The following is a 20,837-nucleotide window of genomic DNA, read 5'->3' as shown; positions in this document are numbered from 1 at the left end:
GCCTATTTCCACCTCTGTAATATCGTCTATTTCCGCCCCTGCCTCAGCTCAGCCACTGCTGAAGCCCTCATCCATGCCTTTGTTATTTCTAGACTTAACTATTCCAACGCACTCCTGGCTGGCCTCCCACATTCTATCCCACGAAAACTAGAGGTGATCCAAAATTCAGCAGCCCGTGTCCTAACTCTCACCAAGTCCCGCTCACCCATCACCCCTGTGCTCGCTGACCTACATTGGCTCCCGGTTAAGCAACTCCTCGATTTCAAATTCTTACCCTTGATTTCAAATCCCTCCATGGCCTCGCCCCTCCCTATCTCTGCAATCTACTCCAGCCCCACAACCCCTCCACAAGATGTCTGCGCTCCTCTAATTCTGCCCTCTTGAGCATCCCTGATTATAATCGTTCCACCATTGGTGGCTGTGCCTTCTGTTGCCGGGGCCCCAAACTCTGGCACTCCCTCCCTAAACCTCTCCGCCTCTCTAACTCTCTTAACTCCTCCAAGACGCTCCTTAAAGCCTACCTCTTTGACCAATCCTTTGGGCACCTGCCCTAATATCGCCATATGCGGCTTGGTGTCAAATTTTTACCGCATAACACTCCTGTGAAGCACCTTGGGACGTTTCACTACCTTAAAGGCGCTATATAAATACAAGTTGTTGTTGTAAATCAATTAGTACGAAGTGGAGGCACCCAGCTTAAAACTCAACCTTGTAGGGTCAAATGTTGAAGATTAATAAGCAGCAGCCACCGTGGAACACATGTTCCATGTTTTGAAGGAGCAGTTACTTAGCACCTTAAAGGGGAAAAATTCAGTTGGGTAGCACTCCTTGGGGAGGGTCAGCGGGGGGGACGCTACAGGGGCGCTAAAGGGTTTGCAGCCGGGAGTGCCGGCATTCGCGGCCCTCGGCAAATTCGGCGTGCCGGTATCGGCGGCCCTGAGGAGTATCGCCTGGGAGTGCCGCGCCGGTGTGCAACGCCCCCGATAGCGACACGGGGGCAACATTCGGTTTGCGCTGCACCCGTAGCGCCCCCTAGTGACCCCGCCAGAGAAAGCCGGGGGGTGGGGGGGGGGGGGCACTACGGGAAGGAATGACTGCGTGAGGCGAGTGTGATCGAAAGATTTTATTTTTTGCAATTTCACTTTATTTGGGGTGAGTAATGTACAGGCAATGTTTTTTGTGTTTTTTTGTTCAGATTCTTTTGCTTTTGCCGGGAGGCCTCTCTCAGGGCGCTACGAAGCCGACTCTTTAGCACGGGATATTCGGTTGCTCACCCGGCCTAGCGCCCCGAGAGAGGTGTGGAAGGCCTCCCTTAGCGCTCCGCCCCACTCTCAGGGCGCAACCACCGAATTTTGTGGCTGCTGTCACAAACCATTTCCCAGCGCTAAATTTACCGCCCGCCTGACATTAGCGCCTTAAAAACCCTCCAACCGAATTTCAAGCCCTTTCATTCAAGATTATGTGAAAGTGAACCATTGTCGGGTGGGACGTTCATTCCCACAATGCCACACAGAGATAATACGATGACTGCAAAATAAAGCGATAGAGGACCGAAAGGGTGGCAGCAGATTTAATAGTGACTTGAATTGAAGTAGTGAAGCACTGACCACACTCGATCAGCTCCGCTGGACGGGCCACATTGTCCGCATGCCAGGCACGAGACTCCCAAAGCAAGCGCTCTACTCGGGACTCCTTCACAGCAAATGAGTCAAAGGTGGACAGAGGAAACATTACAAGGGCACCCTCAAAGCCTCCCTGACAAAGTGCAACATCCCCACCGACACCTGGGAGTCCCTGGCCAAAGATCGCCCTAAGCGGAGGAAGCGCATCCAGGAGGGCGTTGCGCACCTCGCGTCTCGTCGCCGAGAGCATGCAGAAAACAAGCGCAGGCAGCGGAAAGAGCGTGCGGCAAACCAGTCCCACCCTCCCTTTCCCTCCACGACTACCTGTCCCACCTGTGACAGGGACTGTGGCTCTCGTATTGGACTGTTCAGCCACCTGAGGACTCATTTCAAGAGTGGAAGCAAGTCTTCCTCGATTCCGAGGGACTGCCTATGATGATACTGAGGAGATATAGTTGAAAAGGATACATGCGCAGATTGTCTTGGAGTCATTAGGAATTAGAGATTAATCTCGTGCGTGAAAAATCCAGGAGAAAAACCACCTGGGCATCATAATAAATTCAGTTTTTTTCCAATTTCTTTGAACGTTTTCATTTATTAGTTACTAAAATATTGGAGCTGGGGGAGAAAAAAGAATAAAGGCTGCGGGCAATCGGTTGGCAAAGTGTCTCCTCCCTTTCCAATTGGCCGCGGGGAAGGCCGTGCGCCCAGAGGTTGAACCAATGGCGGGAGTGTGGGGGCGGGACACTTCGATCCGGGAGGTCATGTGATGAAACCTCCAGCAATACACCCAGCCAGAGTTAGCGACCCCGCACATGTTCGGCAGCACCTCCACCACCCAGAAGGACGAGGGCAACAGGCGCACGGGAACACCATCCCCTCGAAGTTCCCCTCCATCCTGACTTGGAAATATATCGGCCGTTCCTTCATCGTCACTGGGTCAAAATCCCTCCCCAACAGCACTGTGGGAGCACCTTCACCACACGGACTGCAGCGGTTCAAGAAGGCGGCTCACCACCACCTTCTCGAGGGGCAATTAGGGATGGGCAATAAATGCCGGCCTTACCAGCGACACACACACATAATGAATAAAGAAAGACTTGGATTTATATAGCGCCTTTCACGACCACCGGACGTCCCGAAGCGCATTACAGCCAATGAAGTACTTTTGGGGTGTGGTAATGTGGGAAATGCGGCAGACAATTTTGCTCCCACAAACAGCAACGTTCTGATAATCTGTTATTTTGTTGTGTTGATTGAGGGAAAAATATTGGCCCAGGACGCCGGAGAGAACTCCCCTGTTCTTCTTCGAAATAGATCGTTTACGTCCACCTGAGAGAGAGCAGGCGGGGGCCTCGGTTTAACGTCTCATCCGAAAGACGGCACCTCCGACAGTGCAGCACTCCCTCAGCACTGCACTGGGAGTGTCAGCTTAGATTTTCTCGTACTCAAGTCCCCGTAGTGGGACTTGAACCCACAACCTTGAATCCACAAGAAAGGAAGGAAAATGAGCTCCTGGCCTCAATAGAAACCACATACGGTCACACCCACTGGCGATGAAGTGTGTCTCGGCGGGAAGGCAGAAAACAAGTGAGTAATAGCCAAACAATTCAAAGACAAAGAGAATGTTACTGTACCTGTATATTTAGTGAAATACTGATAAGGATGTTTCCGGTTATCGCTAAGACTGTGCCCAAGAGGTTGGTCTGCAGAAAACAAGAGAGACATCACAGTAAAGGAGCGTCCAATTCAACCACAGAACGTACAACTAAGTATTAAGCAAACAATTGTGGAGCGCAGAATAATCAGCTGAACCAATGCCCACTCCTTGCTCACTCAGACCCTGATTTTGAACAAGAGAGTCTGGTTTCTTGCAAAGGCTCTATGGAAATTTCTAAACTTTAAAATCACCCCAACATAAATTTGTTCGTAAAACGCGAGTTTACGTTTTTCTTTTGCTAAGTAAATGTGTGTTTGGACACACAGGCTACTGAGCGAAGAAATGCTCTCGCCCACAGCCTCCCTGCTTACCAGTTCCAGTATTCAGCCTCGCCACCGAGGATGGGCAGGGAGGGGGAGGGGAGTGGAGCATCGATTGTGGGGGAGGGGGAGCGACGTTCCCGTTAAGCTGCGCGGCCGTGCGGCGGTCTGGAGGCCCTGCGCAGGCCACTCGCCGGCTTTTCAACGGGAATAGCCCCGCACGCACAAAAAAATGTAATGGCCCGCGCAGCCGTTAAACGGCCCACACATCCAAAAAAACTCACAGGGACCATTGACGGGGGTACGGCGGGGGGGGGGGAATCTCGCACAAATCAACCTAGGCCAATGCAAGGCACCGGCTGGGAGAAGATGCTTTACCCAACCTACGGTTAGCTCAATGGTAATATTTTTTTGTTAAAATATGCGTTACATTGCACCAACGCCCCTGTGGTGACAGAGTCTGAAATCACAAACTCAGTCTGTAAAAAAGACTTGCATTTATATAGCGCCTTTCACGACCACCAGACGTCTCAAAGCACTTTACAGCCAATGAAGTACTTTTGGAGTGTAGTCACTGTTGTAATGTAGGAAACGCGGCAGCCAATTTGTGCACAGCAAGCTCCCACAAACAACAATGTGATAATGACCGGATAATCTGGGGTTTTTTGTTATGTTTATTGAGGGGTAAATATTGGCCCAGAACACCGGGGAGAACTCCCCCTGCTCTTCTTCGAAATAGTGCCGTGGGATCTTTTACATCCACCTGAGAGAGCAGACGGGGCCTCGGTTTAACGTCTCATCCGAAAGACGGCATCTCCGACAGTGCAGCACTCCCTCAGCACTGCACTGGGAGTGTCAGCCTAGATTTTTTTTGTGCTCAAGTCTCGAGAGTGGGACTGTGAACCCATACCCTTCCGGCTCAGAGGCGAGAGTGCTGCCCACTGAGCCACAGCTGACACCTGCTGACGTGCAATGAATGGTCCACGTGATGTATAGCTACATACACAGCGCTGAAGCTGTGCATCGGTGGGGCCACAATGAGAGGCGTTGTGGAAACGAGGTAAGTGACAGTTCTGGCGACAGACTTTAATATTTGAATCTTGCAACGAGGCTCTGGCTTCAGGGCACGTGTTAAATATTGATGACAGCCTCGTTCTGTCATTAAACTCTGGAGATATCTCACCCCAGCAACACAGAAGGGATCTGCGACTCACTGAACTAACACTCATTGTTCCACTCTCCATTTTACAACAATACGCACTATTGTGCAGATACTAACGTCACACTGTACTCCAGCACTGTCAGATCAGCTGTTCCAAACTGGCACACACACCAGCATCTTCCGATTCATTCCTTCACAACCATCATCATCATAGGCGGTCCCTCGAAACGAGGGTGACTTGCTTCCACGCCAAAAAAAGGATGAGTTCACAGGTGTTTCAATGAAGGACCCGAGCGACATCCTGAAGGGTGGAAGATGCCTGTGCGTGCATTTTTTTTTTAAACGTGGGGTGGCCGTTGCACAACTGCTGTCAGTCACTTTTTTAAAACTATTTTATCAATTTCTCCTTTGACAGATCTTTGTGCAGTGTTACGACGCTGTGGCTCGATGCGGAGCACCCTCGCCTCGCATATAGGAAGGTTGTGGGTTCAAGTCCCACTCCAGACACTTGAAAGAAAGACTTGCGTTTATATAGCGCCTTTCACGACCGCCGGACGTCGCAAAGCGCTTCACAGCCAATGAAGCACTTTTGGAGTGTAGTCACTGTGGTAATGTAGGAGCACAAAGGCCCAGGCTGACACTTCACCGCAGCTCGGAGGGAACGCTGCACTGTCGGAGGTCCTGTCTTTCGGATGAGTTGTTAAACCGAGGCCCCGTCAGCTCTTTTAGTTGTATCAGGTCTTGGGTACTACTTAGAAGAAGGGCAGGGGGAGTTATCCCCAGTGTCCTGGGGCCAATATTTATCCCTCAAATCAACATCACTAAAAACAGATTATCTGGTCATTATCAGGTTGCTGTTTGTGGGAGCTTGCTGTGCGCAGATTGTCTGCTGGGTTTCCCACGTTACAACAGTGACTACACTTCAAAAAGTACTTCATTGGCTGAAAGGTGCTTTGGGACGTCCAGTGGTCGTCCAGAGGAATCATGAGGAAACACTTTTTTACGCAGCGAGTTGTTGTGATCTGGAACCCGCTGCTTGAAAGGGCGGTGGGAACAGATTCAATAGTAACTTTCAAACAGGGAATTGGATAAATACTTGAAGAGGGAAAATTTGCAGGGTTGTGGGGAAAGAGCGGGGGGGGAGTGGGACTAATTGGATAGCTCTTTCAAAAAGCCGGCACAGGCACTGTTGTGTATGTATAACATAAGTATATACCCTGTACACTCAATGTACAGTTACATAAGACTACTGGATGTATCTTCACACTGTATACACTATGCCTGTACCACCAGAGGGTGCAACTGGTGAAGACCTAGGGGGTCACCTGTACACGACAGGTAACCAGGTATAAAAGGGGGCTCACCATGCTGTACCCTCACTCAGGAGCTGTAATAAATGAACTAAGGCACCACAGTTCAAGTACAGTATCTTATCTCGTGGAGTCATTACTAGAGTGCTTACAGACACAATAGGCACGATAGGCTGAATAGCCTCCTTCTGTGCTGTATCGTTCTAAGATTCTGTAACATTCCCTGTCGTATGCAAATTGTATGTCCCGCTTTTATCTGAATGTCTCATGTGACATATTTGTAAAATAGCAACAAATCATAACTCAACGAGGTTAAAAAGATGAAAAAGACAGTCATTTCTTGGTTTCTTGTGGCCTTGATAACCTCGGTTATCCCCAAAGGGAAAGGCAGCGATTGACAATCATCCGCCATTCTAAAGAAATGTCCTTCATCAACAGCAATTAATTTCTAATTGCTCCCACGATGTTTCCCATCTTGTTCACTTTCCCACAGGAAGTAGCTGAACAAAGGCCTTGAAGAGACAGACTAGTTCACCACAGCTCCATATATAAATATAGGAAATTGGCAGACAGAACAAGACCAGCCAGTCCATCAAGCCTGTGCTGCACTATAGTGGCCGGATCAGCATGAGTGAGCACATCCTTCCCAACATACTTTATGCTCACTGACATTCTTGCTATTGAGGGAGTGCAGCGAAGGTTCACCAGACTGATTCCTGGGTTGGTAGGACTGACATATGAGGAGAGACTGGATCGACTAGGCTTATATTCACTGGAATTTAGAAGAATAAGAGGGGATCTCATAGAAACATATAAAATTCTGAAGGGACTGGACAGGTTAAATGCAGGAAGAATGTTCTCGATGCTGGGGAAGTCCAGAACCAGGGACATAGGGCCCAAGTTTCGAGCCGCGCCTAGAACGGCGCAGTCCCGACCTGGACGCCCGTTTTTCGCGCCACAAAGTGCGCCTAAAAAAAACTTCCAGATTCTCCAGCTCCTCTGGCCCTCGGCGCAACACAGCAGGAGCTGTAGGGGGCGGAGCCAGGTCCCTGCGCTGAAAACAGTGCCGGGACCTCTGCACATGCGTGCTACAATGGGCACGCATGTGCAGTAGCTCCAGGTGCCCAAAACTGTGTGGGAGGGGCCCGAAGCACGCAGCCCCTAGCCCTGGCCGAATGGCCTCACTGGGGCTGCGTGAATAAGGCTCCTCCCACGGCCAGCTCCTGCTTCCTCCCGACCCGACTCGACTCCCGCTTCTCGCCCCCGGACCGGACCCGACATCGACCCGGCTCCCGCTCCCCCCGCCCACACCCGACCCGACTCCCGCTTCCCCCCCTGCACCCCCCCCCCCCCGCTTCCGGACCGGACCCGACACCGACACCGACCCCTGCTTCACCCCCCCCCCCCCCGACTGGACCCGACCTGACCTTCCTCCCCCCGACCTGACCTCCCTCTTCCTCCCTCTTCCCGACCCGAACCGAACCGGCCTCCCTCCCACCACCCCCCTGACCCCGACCCGCGCTCCCCCCGACCCGACCCAACGCCACCTACCTGTAAATCTGGTGCTGGGGACGGGCCCTGCCCGAAGTCTTGGGTCCTGCCCGAAGTCTCGGGCCCGGCCCATTCAGCCTCCCCCCCCCCCCGATCTCCTTTCCTCCGCCCCCCCCATCTCCTTTCCCTCCCCCCCATCTCCTTTCCCTCCCCCCCCATCTCCTTTCCCCCTTCCCTCCTGCCCCCTTCTCCTCCTCCCCCCTTCCCCCTTCTCCTCCTCCCCCCCTTCCCCCTTCTCCTCCTCCCCCTCCCCCCTCCCCCCCATCCCTCCCCCTTCCCTCCCTCTATCCCCCTCCCCTCGCTGTCAGAAACACAGACACTGACAGACAGAGAATGAGAGACACACACAGACAGACAGAGAGATAGAGACACTGACAGAGACACACTGAGGGGGGCATCCCTGTTGGAGGGCTCCCGGTGCTGCAGTCGGTAAGTAGAAAATGTTTTATTGATTAATTTTTAAAAAAATTATTTCTTATTAATTTTTTTTGATTGATTTATTGATTGATTTATTGATGTTTTTATCATTTATTATTGATGATGGCTCTTTATTTGTAAAACTGAAATGTTTAATGTTTGTAAACTTCCCTTTAAACCCCCCACCATTCCCTACGCCTGATTTTCTAAAGTGTAGACAAGGTTTTTTCGAGCGTACAAAAATCTTCACTTACTCCATTCTAAGTTAGTTTGGAGTAAGTTTTCACTGACAAAACTTTGAAAACAGGCGTAAGTGGCCGGACACGCCCCCTTTTGAAAAAAAAATTCTGTTCCAAAGTGAAACTGTTCTAACTGACTAGAACTGGAGCAAACTACATGGCGAGAATTCCGATTTCTAAGATACTCCGTTCTACACCAGTTGCTCCTAAAAATCAGGAGCAAATCATGTGGAAACTTGGGGCCATAGTCTGGGGAGAAGGGATGAGCCATTTAGGACTGAGATATGAGAAACTTTTTCACTCAGAGTTGTGAACCTGTGGAATTCTCTACTGAAGAGAGTTGTTGATGCCAGTTCGTTAGATATATTGAAGAGGGAGTTAGATATGGTCCTTATGGCTAAAGGGATCAAGGGGTATAGAGAGAAAGCAGGAAAGGGGTACTGAGGTGAACGATCAGCCTTGATCTTATTGAATGGTGGTCCAGGCTCGAAGGGCCAAATGGCCTACTCCTGCACCTATTTTCTATGTTTCTATATTTCTAACAGAAAACAGAGAGTTGGGATAAATGGGTCATTTTCCGATTGGCAAACAGTAACTAGCGGGGTGCCACAGGGATCAGTGCTGTGTCCTCAACTATTTACAATCTATATTAATGATTTGGATGAAGGGACCGAGTGTAATGTAGCTGAGTTTGCTGATGATACAAAGATGGGAGGAAAAACAAATTGTGAGTAGGACACAAAAAGTCTTCAAAGGGATGGGCAAAAATTTGGCAGGTGGATTATAATGTGGGAAAGTATGAGGTTATCCACTTTGGCAGAAATAATAGAAAAGCAAATTATAATTTGAATGGAGAAAAATTGAAAACTGCTGCAGTACAGAGGGACCTGGGGGTCCTGGTGCATGAAACACAAAAGTTAGTATGCAGGTACAGCAAGTGATCATGAAGGCAAATGGAATGTTGGCCTTTATTGCAAGGGGGATAGAGTATAAAAGCAGAGAAGTCCTGCTACAACTGTACAGGGTATTGGTGAGGCCACACCTGGAGTACTGCGTACAGTTTAGGTCTCTGTATTTAAGAAAGGATATACTTGCATTGGAGGCTGTTCAGAGAAGGTTCACTGAGTTGATTCTGGAGATGAGGGGGGTGACTTATGAAGATAGGTTGAGCCTATGCTCATTGGAGTTCAGAAGAATGAGAGGTGAACTTATTGAAGCTTATAAGCTAATGAGGGGGCTCGACAAGGTTGGATGCAGAGAGGATATTTCCATTCACAGGGGAAACTAAAACTAGGGGACATAGTCTCAGAATAAGGGGCCGCCCATTTGAAACTGAGATGAGGAGGAATTTCTTCTCTCAGAGGGTTGTAAATCTGTGGAATTCTCTGCTCCAGAGAGCTGTGGAGGCTGGGTCATTGAATATATTTAAGGCGGAGATAGACAGATTTTTGAGCGATAAGGGAGTAAAGGGTTAATGGGGAGCGGGCAGGGAAGTGGAGCTGAGTCCATGATCAGATCAGCCATGATCTGATTGAATGGTGGAGCAGGCTCGAGGGACCAAACGACCTACTCCTGCTCCTATTTCTTATGTTCTTAATTCCTTATTCATTTTCCCTACGACTTTTATTTTAATAACACAGTGCCGCGCTGTATGACTAACATGCCACTGCAGCTGCTGTTGCAAGGGTCCTCCATCAGCAGAACGGCAAACGTTCCTTAAGTCACCGTGGTAATTGCAGAGATAAGCAAGTACTAATGGAACAGGCTCACAGCAGGAAGCCCCTTGTACAAGCCGAGTGCAGGAGAGGAGAGCACAGGCTTCGATTACACGCAGGGATAATCCGTCAGAGAAACTTCGCACCTCATCGGTAAGTGTCTGTTCACAACCGAACCCCAGCACTTGGAACAAGTGAGGGGAATACGAGATGGGATGAGCAAGCAGGGGGCGAGATAACCACGGGGCGGATGGGGCTGCATGAGCAAATATATATATTTTTTTTAACGCAGCGAGTTGTTGTGATCTGCAATGCACTGCCTGAAATACACCTGGGAGACCCTGGCAGAAGACCACCCAAGGTGGAGAGAGTGCATCCGGGAGGGCGTTAAGCTCTTCGAGTCTCAACGCAAAGAGCGTGAAGAGATCAAGTGCAGGCGGGGGAAGGAACGCGCGGCAAACCAGCCCCACCCACCCCTTCCCTCGACGAATATCTGTCCCACCTGTGACCGGGTCTGGGGCCCTCGTAGTGGACTGTTCAGCCACCAAAGAACTCACTTTGGGAGTGGAAGCAAGTCTTCCTCAATTCCGAGGGACTGCCTGTGATGGAATCAGATTCAATAGTAACTTTCAAAAGGAAATTGGATACATACTTGAAAAGGAAAAAATCTGTTGGGCTTAGGGAAAAGAGCGGGCCGGGGTGGGACCAACGTTCTGGAAGTCCCGCACAGGCCGCTCACTGGCTTTTACCCGGGAGAACCGCAAAAATTTAAATAGACCACTCAGCAAGTTAAAGGGACCATGCTCGGAAATAGAAATGAGGGGGAACATTGAGCGGGACTAAGAACATCAGAAATAGAAGCAGGAGTAGGCTATTTGGCCCCTCGAGCCTGCTCCACCATTCAATAAGATCATGGTTGATCTGATCTTGGCCTCAACTCCACTTCCCTGCCCGCTCCCCATAACCCTCGACTCCCCTGTAGTTCAAAAATCTGTCTATCTCCGCCTAGAATATATTCAATGACCCAGCCTCCACAGCTCTCTGGGGTAGAGAATTTCAAAGATTCATGACTCTGAGAGAGAAAAAATTCCTCCTCATCTCAGTTTTAAATGGGCAACCCCTTATTCTGAAACTACGCCACCTAGTTCTAGATTCCCCCACGAGGGGAAACATCCTATCCTCATCTACCCTGTCAAGCCCCCTCAGAATCGTATACGTTTCGATAAGATCACCTCACATTCTCCTCAACTCCAATGGGTATCGGCCCAACCTGCTCAACCTTTCCTCCGAAGACCCTTACAGCTAAAGGGATCAAGGAGTATGGAGAGAAAGCGGGAAAGGGGTACTGAGGTGAATGATCAGCCATGATCTTATTGAATGGTGGTGCAGGCTCGAAGGGCCGAATGGCCTACTCCTGTACCAATTTTCTATGTTTCTAAGACAATCATTTCATCTCAGGCATCAACCTCGTGAACCTTCTCTGAACTGCCTCCAATGCAAGTATATCCCTCCTTAAATAAGGAGACCAAAACTGTACGCAGTACTCCAGGTGTGGCCTCACCAACGCTCTGTACAGTTGTAGCAGGACTTTCCTACTTTTAGAATCCGAAATGAAACTACTTGGAGAGCTCTTTCTAAGAGCCAGCACAGGCATGATGGGCCGAATGGCCTCCTTCTATGCTTCCATGAAAAATAAATCAAAATAAATAATTTGAGAAAGATAAGATGTAAAATAACAATATAATTAAAAGGAAGAATGTTTAAGTTAAGAAACTGAGTTCAATTTGATCTGTGTATTGTTTCACCAAAGCAATGGGCTGGTGAATTGACCTTAATATGTTGTGAACCAGAAACAGGAGCACATAATCGTGACTGACACTCCCGGTGCAGTACTGAGGGAGTGCTGCACTGTCAGAGGTGCCTTCTTTCAGATGAGATGTTAAACTTACGCCCTATCTCTCTCTCTCTCAGGTGAACAGAAAAGTTCGCTCAGCACTATTCATAGAAGAACAAGGGAGTTCTCCCCCGTGTCCCGGGCCAATATTTATCCCTCAATCAACATCACCAAAACATTATCTGGTCATTAGCTCATTGCTGTTTGTGGGAGCTTGCTGTGCGCAAATTGGCTGCCGCGTTTTCTACATTACAACAGTGACTACACTTCAAAAGATTCACTAGGCTGATTCCGGAGATGAGGGGGTTACCTTATGATGATAGATTGAGTAGACTGGGTCTTTACTCGTTGGAGTTCAGAAGGATGAGGGGTGATCTTATAGAAACATTTAAAATAATGAAAGGGATAGACAAGATAAAGGCAGAGAGGTTGTTTCCACTGGTCGGGGAGACTAGAACTAGGGGGCACAGCCTCAAAATACGGGGGAGCCAATTTAAAACCGAGTTGAGAAGGAATTTCTTCTCCCAGAGGGTTGTGAATCTGTGGAATTCTCTGCCCAAGGAAGCAATTGAGGCTAGCTCATTGAATTATTCAAGTCACAGATAGATAGATTTTTAACCAATAAGGGAATTAAGGGTTATGGGGAGCGGGCGGGTAAGTGGAGCTGAGTCCACGGCCAGATCAGCCATGATCTTATTGAATGGCGGAGCAGGCTCGAGGGGCTAGATGGCCTACTCCTGTTCCTAATTCTTATGTTCTTATGTACGTCAGTGGCTGTAAAGCTCTTTGGGACGTCGGAGGTTCTGAAAGACGCTGCAGAAATAAAATGTCTTTCTTTATTTTCTCTCTTTAAATGTCCGACTGAAATAATGACAAAGATAAATGTACCTACACTGATTTAGAAAGTAATATTTTCTACTGACTTTTATCTCTGACTCTTTTAGGTCTTAAAGGACAATGAAAACCTACTGCCATTATCTGACTGACAATCGGAAACACTCAAGAGTTGTACAACCGTTATAATCGACATCGATAATCAGATCAAGCTACTTCAGCCACACAGCTCCTTTACAAAAGGTGATCTCAGAGCCATGTGCTCATTGGGATCAAGAAAACAAAGGCAGGAAGGGTTGACGTCTCAAATTGCGAGTTCTTTTTACAACAGCACATCTTTCCTGCAACCAGCTCAACAATGAGAACTTTGCACTGTGGGGTGGGCTGAGCATCAGCGTTGCCCCGAATATTTTGGGTGCGCTGCTCCTTTAAGGGGCTGCATAGCCCATTGACAGTTTCACGCAGGAAAAGGGCGGACGTCACTGAGTGCACAGTCTGAGAGCCAGGGTTGACCACGCTGGTTGGAGGGATTTGCAAACAAGGATGAGAATTTTAAAATCGAGGCGTTGCTTAACCGGGAGCCAATAAGAACATAAGAAATAGGAGCAGGAGTCGGCTATTTGGCCTCTCGAGCCTGCTCCGCCATTCAATAAGATCATGGCTGATCCGATCATGGACTCAGCTCCACTTCCCTGCCCGCTCCCCATAACCCTTCACTCCCGTATCGCTCAAAAATCTGTCTATCTCTGTCTTAAATATATTCAATGCCCCAGTCTCCACAGCTCTCTGGGGCAGAGAATTCCACAGATTTACAACCCTCTGAGAGAAGAAATTTCTCCTCATCTCAGTTTTAAAAGGGCGGCCCCTTATTCTGAGACAATGTCCCCTATGAGTGAAAATATCCTTTCTGCAAATAGGTCAGCAAGCACAGGGGTGATGGGTGAGCGGGACTTGGTGCGAGTTAGGACACGGGCAGCCGAGTTTTGGATGACCTCAAGTTTACGTAGGGTAGAATGTGGGAGGCCAGCCAGGAATGCGTTGGAATAGTTAAGTCTAGAGGTAACAAAGGCACGGATGAGGGTTTCAGCAGCAGATGGGCTGAGGCAGGGGGCGGAGACGGGCGATGTTACGGATGTAACTTAGTTATGCTGCGGATATGTGGTCGGAAGCTCATTTCAGAGTCAAATATGACACCAATACTGCGAACAGTCTGGTTCAGCCTCAGACAGAGGTTAGGGTGAGGGTTGAGAGTCAGTGGCTAGGGAACGGAGTTTGTGAAGGATGAATAATTTATTTCCTATTGGTCCCATTAGAAACTGTTTCTACTCATCATCACAGGCAGTCCCTTGAAATTGAGGAAGACTTGCTTCCACTATAAAAATGAGTTCTTAGGTGACTGAACAGTCCAATACGGGAATTACAGTCTCTGTCACAGGTGGGACAGACAGTGGTTGGAGGAAAGGGTGGGTGGGGAGTCTGGTTTGCCGCACGCTCCTTCCACTGCCTGCGCTTGCTTCCTGCATGCTCTCAGCGATGGGACCACTGGTGGGTGGGCCGATGACCAGAGGATACAGATTTAAGATGATTGGCAAAAGAACCAGAGGGGGAGATGAGGAGAAATATCGTCATGCAGCGGGTGATGATGATCCGGAACGTGCTGCCTGAAAGGGCGGTGGAAGCAGATTCAAAAGGGAACTGGGGAATATACATCAAAAGAAAAAAGAATTGCTGGACTTTGGGGAAAGAGTTGGGAATTGGGAATAATTGGGCAGCTCTTTCCAAGAGCTGGCACAGACACGATGGGCCGAAGGACCTCTGTCTGTGATGTATGATTGTATAATTCTTTCATTGTACTTGAGCCAGTCTCTCTGAACATGTTTTGCAGGTCGCTGCCAGAGATGAAGAGCCTGGAGAATTCACTGAACAGCATGTTCCCGCAAATCCGACGGCTAAAACTCTGAATGTAAGTAACTGGAATGATGTTCCAATGGCCCTCGCTTGCTGCAGGCAGCTGTCAAGTCATTAAGGCAGGCTGTGTCTCTGCCATCGATCAGCACACCCCATTTACCAGCGACGTCTTCAAAGGGCTGACTGGATAGCGGCTTCCTCTTGTGTCAGCAACAGCCAAAGAGGCCAGTCACAGAACAGAAGTGTCAATCTTTCTCGGGCAAAAATGGATCTCGATCATGATTAAACTGGCAATAATAAAACAGTTATAAGCACACAGGCACAATCTATATAAAAAAAATTTGCATTTATTTGACGACTTTCACGACTACCAGACATCTCAAAGCTTCCGGTTAAACATAAGAAATAGGAGCAGGAGTAGGCCACATTCGGCCCCTCGAGCCTGCTCCGCCATTCAATAAGATCATGGCTGATCCGATCATGGACTCAGCTCCACTTCCCTGCCCGCTCCCCATAATCCTTTAGTCCCTTATCGCTCAAAAATTGGTCTATCCTCCACCTTAAATATATTCAATGTCCCGGCTTCCACAGCTCTCTGGGGCAGAGAATTCCACAGATTTACAACCCTCAGAGAAGAAATTTCTCCTCATCTCAGTTTTAAATGGGCGGCCCCTTATTCTGAGACTATTGTGTTCCTAACATAGATGAGGCTGCACACAGGGAGGTTAAAGTAACAGTGACCACAGTCTTTAATAAGAAACTCCAGAATGAGGAGCAGGCCTTTGGGGCCGGCTTATATACAGTGCTCCCAAGGGATTCTGGGATCCCTTGGGACTTCAGGGGATGAGCTCCCTGGTGGCGGAACATGGGAGTGCATGCTTTACAGATACATAGAAACATAGAAAATAGGTGCAGGAGTAGGCCATCCGGTCCTTCAAGCCTGCACCACCATTCAATAAGATCATGGCTGATCATTCCTTCAGTACCCCGTTCCTGCTTTCTCTCCATACTCCTTGATCCCTTTAGCCACAAGGGCCATATCTAACTCCCTCTTGAATATATCCAATGAACTGGCATCAACAACTCTCTGTGGCAGGGAATTCCACAGGTTAACAACTCTGAGTGAAGAAGTTCCTCCTCATCTCAGTCCTAAATGGCTTACCCCTTATCCTACGACTGTGTCCTCTAGTTCTGGACTTCCCCAACATCAGGAACATTCTTCCTGCATCTAACCTGTCCAGTCCCGTCAGAATTTTATATGTTTCTATGAGATTCCCTCTCATCCTTCTAAACGCCAGTGAATACAAGCCCAGTCGATCCAATCTCTCCTCATATGTCAGTCCTGCCATCCCGGGAATCAGTCCTTCCTCAGATTCAGGGACTAAAACTGAACACAATATTCCAGGTGGGGCCTCACCAAGGCCCTGTACAACTGCAGTAAGACTTCCCTGCTCCTATACTCAAAACCCCTAGCTATGAAGGCCAACATACCATTTGCCTTCTTCACCACCTGCTGTACCTGCATGCCAACCTTCAGTGACTGATGAATCATGACACCCAGGTCTTGTTGCACCTCCCCTTTTCCTAATCTGCCGCCCTTCATATAATATTCTGCCTTCGTGTTTTTGCCCCCAAAGTGGATAACCTCACATTTATCCACATTATACTGCATCTGCCATGTATTTGCCCACTCGCCTAACCTGTCCAAAGCATCCTGCAGCCTCTTAGCATCCTCCTCACAGCTCACACCGCCACCCAGCTTAGTGTCATCTGCAAACTTGGAGATATTACACTCAATTCCATCATCCAAATCATTAATATATATTGTAAAGAGCTGGGGTCCCAGCACTGAGCCCTGCGGCACTCCACTAGTCACTACCTGCCATTCTGAAAAGGACCCGTTTATCCCGACTCTGCTTCCTGTCTGCCAACCAATTCTTTATCCAAGTCAGTACATTACCCCCAATACCATGTGCTTTAATTTTGCACACCAATCTCTTGTGTGGGACCTTGTCAAAAGCCTTTTGAAAGTCCAAATACACCACATCCACTGGTTCTCCCGGTCCACTCTACTAGTTACATCCTCAAAAAATTCCAGAAGATTTGTCAAGCATGATTTACCTTTCATAAATCCATGCTGACTTGGACCAATCCTATCACTGCTTTCCAAATGTGCTGCTATTTCATCCTTAATGATTGATTCCAACATCTTCCCCACTACTGATGTCAGGCTAACCGGTCTATAATTACCTGTTTTCTCTCTCCCTCCTTTTTTAAAAAGTGGTGTTACATTAGCTACCCTCCAGTCCATAGGAACTGATCCAGAGTCGATAGACTGTTGGAAAATGATCACCAATGCATCCACTATTTCTAGGACCACTTCCTTAAGTACTCTGGGATGCAGACTATCAGGCCCTGGGGATTAATCGGCCTTCAATCCCGTCAATTTCCCCAACACAATTTCCCGCCTAATAAGGATATCCTTCAGTTCCTCCTTCTCACTAGACCTTCAGACCCATAGTACATCGGGAAGGTTATTTATGTCTTCCTTTGTGAAGACCGAACCAAAGTACTTGTTCAATTGGTCTGCCATTTCTTTGTTCCACATTATAAATTCACCCGAATCTGACTGCAAGGGGCTGACGTTTGTCTTCACTAATCTTTTTATCTTCACATATCTATAGAAGCTTTTGCAGTCATTTTTTATCTTTGCGGCAAACTTCCTCTCGTACTCTATTTTCCCCCTCTTAATTAAACCCTTTGTCCTCCTCTGCTGTATTCTAAATTTCTCCCAGTCCTCCGGCTTACTACTTTTTCTGGCTAATTTGTATGCCTCTTCCTTGGATTTAACACTATCCTTAATTTCCCTTGTTAGCCACGGATACACAACAGAGACTATGTCCCCTAGTTTTAGTTTCCCCTATGAGTGGAAATATCCTCTCTGCATCCACGCTGTCGAGCCCCCTCATTACCTTATATGTTTCAATAAGATCCCCTCTCATTCTCAAAGAGCTCCAGCAAATTTGGCAAACGTGATTCCCTTTCATAAAACCATGCTGACTCTGCTTGATTGAATTAAGCAACGGTTAAACAATGCCTCGATTTCAAACTTCTCATCCTTATTTTCAAATCCTTCCATGGCCTCGCCCCTCCCTATCTCTGTAATCATCTTCAGCCCCACAACCCCCACTGAGATGTCTGCGCTCCTCAAATTCTGCCCTCCTGAGCATCCCTGATTGTAATCACTCAACCATCGGTGGCCGTACCTTCTGCTGCCTGGGCTCCAAGCTCTAGAACTCCCTCCCTAAACCTCTCAGCCTCTCTTTCCTCCTTCAAGACGCTCCTTAAAACCTACCTCTTTGACCAGGGTCATCTGCGCTAATTTCTACTTATGTGGCTCGGTGTCAAATTTTTATTACATAATACTCCTTGGGACGTTTCACTACGTTAAAGGTGCTATATAAATGCAAGTTGTTGTTGAAGCAATCTACAGCCAATGAAGTACTTTTGAAGTGTACTCACTGTTGTAATGTGGGAAACGCGGCAGCCAATTTGCGCACAGCAAGCTCCCACAAACAGAAATGTGATAATGGCCAGATAATTTATTTTAGTGATGTTGATTGACTGTTAAATACGAGCGCAAGTTACCGGGGTTAACTCCCCTGCTCTTCTTCAAAATAATGCCATGGGATCTTGCATGTCCTCCTGAGAGAGCAGACGGGGCCTCAGTTTAACGTCTCATCCGAAAGACGGCACCTCCGACAGTGCAGCACTCCCTCAGCACTGCACTGGGAGTGTCAGCCTAGATTTTTGTGCTCAAGTTCCTAGAGTGAGACTTGAACCCACAACCTTCTGACTCAGAGGCGAGAGTGCTACCCACTGAGCCACAGCTGGCACTAAGACAGGTAACATAAGATAACTCCTACACAGATCAGTCATAACTAATGACACTGCTCCCCTGCTAGAATTACATGCTACTGAAACCTGGGATTCTACAGACATAAACAGAGGCATGGGAGGGGGGACTTTTAACCCCAAACAATGGGTGGGTTGGGGAATAGGTGACATTTGAGTTAAGAATCTGAATACCAACCCCCATCCCGCCCACTTCCGCTTTTAACAGAAGCGGGGCAGAGAGGGCGTCAGCCAACCCGCTTGCAGGAGGCGGGTTGCTACTTTAAATATTATAATGCGACTCCGTGCCTCGTGGTGATCCACCATTTTAAATTTAACGCTGTGCGGGCAGTTTCCCAGGCCTCTGGAAGCCCGGCAGCTAAATGGAGGCGAGGACTGCTGGATCCAGGAGGAAGTGCCTGTCTGCTTACCTGCTGGATCCGGTGTTCGTCCCTCGCCAACCCCCTGCAATCGGACCCTCCGCACCTCCCCAACCCGACCCCCGACCTTTCCGATCTCCCTCAGACCCCGCCCTCGCTCCCTACCCGCCTCCAAATTAAAATTCTGTCCGTGGAGTACAAAAGCCAGGAAGTTGTTTTATAAACCTTTATAAATCACTGGTTAGGCTCCAGTTGGAGTATTGTGTCCAATTCTGGGCACCGCACTTTACGAAGGATGTCAAGGCCTTGGAAAGGGTGCAGAGGAGATTTAGCAGAATGATACCAAGAATGAGGGACTTCAGCCCCGTGGAGAGATCAGAGAAGCTCATTGGAGTTCAGAAGAATGAGAGGTGATCTTATTGAAACGTATAAGATTATGAGGGGGCTTGACAAGGTGGATGCAGAGAGGATGTTTCCACTGATGGGGGAGACTAGAACTAGGGGGCTTAATCTTAGAAATAAGGGGCTGCCCATTTAAAACAGAGATGAGGAGAAATTTCTTCTCTGAGAGTTATAAATCTGTGGAAGTTGCTGTCTCAGAGAAGCTGTGGAAGCTGGGACATTGAATAAATTTAAGATAGAAATAGACAGTTTCTTAACCGATAGGGGATAAGGGGTTATGGGGAGTGGGCAGGGAAGTGGAGCTGAGTCCATGATCAGATCAGCCATGATCTTATAAAATGTCGGAGCAGGCTCAAGGGGCCATATGGCCTACTTCTGCTCCTATTTCTTATGTTGAAGAATGAAGAAAGACTGGATCGACTAGGCTTATATTCACTGGAATGTCGAAGAATGAGAGAGGATCTCAGAGAAACATATAAAATTCTGACGGGATTGGACAGGTTAGATTCAGGAAAAATGTTCCCGATGTTCCCAGTGTAAAGTCCTTACTCTACAGTATGAAACCACACGAGGCACATTCTGGGGACAAGGTCACTCTGTGACCTTAACTCTTTATTTACAGGACTCCAAAGACGATGACCCTGCGTGGGACCTCCCTTTTTTTTATACCTGTGTGATCAGGTAAGGAGTGTCTCCCACAAGTTCACCCCTTGTAGTCAAGGTGTGCATCTAGGTTGAGTGTATACAGTAATACAGTGGTGTTACATTGTGGTTACATACATGACATCCAGAACCAGGGGTCACAGTCTAAGGATAAGGGGTAAGCCATTTAGGACCGAGATGAGGAGAAACTTCTTCACTCAGAGAGTTGTGAGCATGTGGAATTCTCTACCACAGAAAGTTGTTGAGGCCAGTTCGTTAGATATATTCAAAAGGGAGTTAGATGTGGCCCTTACGGCTAAAGGGATCAAGGGGTATGGCGGGAAAGCAGGAATGGGGTACTGAAGTTGCATGATCGGCCATGATCACATTGAATGGTGGTGCAGGCTCGAATGGCCTGCTCCTGCACCTATTTTCTACGTTTCTACGTTCTTATAAGCTGGGATTGTTCTCCTTAGAACAGAGAAAGTTAAGAAGGGAAGATTTAGTAGAGCTGTTCAAAATCATGAAGGGTTTTAAAGGAGTAAATAAGGAGAAAGTGTTCCCACTGACAGGAGGGTCGGTAACCAGAGGACATGGATTTAAGATAACTTGCAAAAGAACCAGAGTGGTGAAGGGGAGAGTTCTTTTTTTACTCAGCGAGTGTGTTAAGATCTGAAATGCATTGCCTGAAGGGGGGGTGGGGTGGAAGCAGATTCAATAGTAACTTTCAAACAGCGCATTGGATAAATACTTGAAGGGGAAACATTTTCAGGGCTATAGGGGGAAGAGCAGGGGGAGCGGGATTAATTGAATCGCTCTTTCAAAGAGATGGCACAGGCACGATGATCTTATCGAAACGTATAAGATTATGAGGGGGCTTGACAAGA

At 48.1% G+C, this 20,837-nt stretch overlaps 1 protein-coding gene across 1 annotated transcript in view; it reads right to left on the bottom strand.

The window, feature by feature from the left end:
• LOC139272096 (NIPA-like protein 2) overlaps positions 1-20,837 on the bottom strand; it is a 155,308-nt gene that overhangs the window by 112,848 nt on the left and 21,623 nt on the right. The window contains exon 2 of the mRNA XM_070888568.1: positions 3,260-3,328. Within this exon, the coding sequence (XP_070744669.1) occupies positions 3,260-3,328 (69 nt within the window). The remainder of the gene's footprint in view (positions 1-3,259; positions 3,329-20,837) is intronic.

Source organism: Pristiophorus japonicus, chromosome 1, assembly GCF_044704955.1.
Source record: "Pristiophorus japonicus isolate sPriJap1 chromosome 1, sPriJap1.hap1, whole genome shotgun sequence".
NCBI classification, from domain to species: Eukaryota; Metazoa; Chordata; class Chondrichthyes; family Pristiophoridae; genus Pristiophorus; species Pristiophorus japonicus.
The sequence above is the reverse complement of the archived record's forward strand: the minus strand, read 5'-3'. Positions and strand labels throughout refer to the sequence as shown.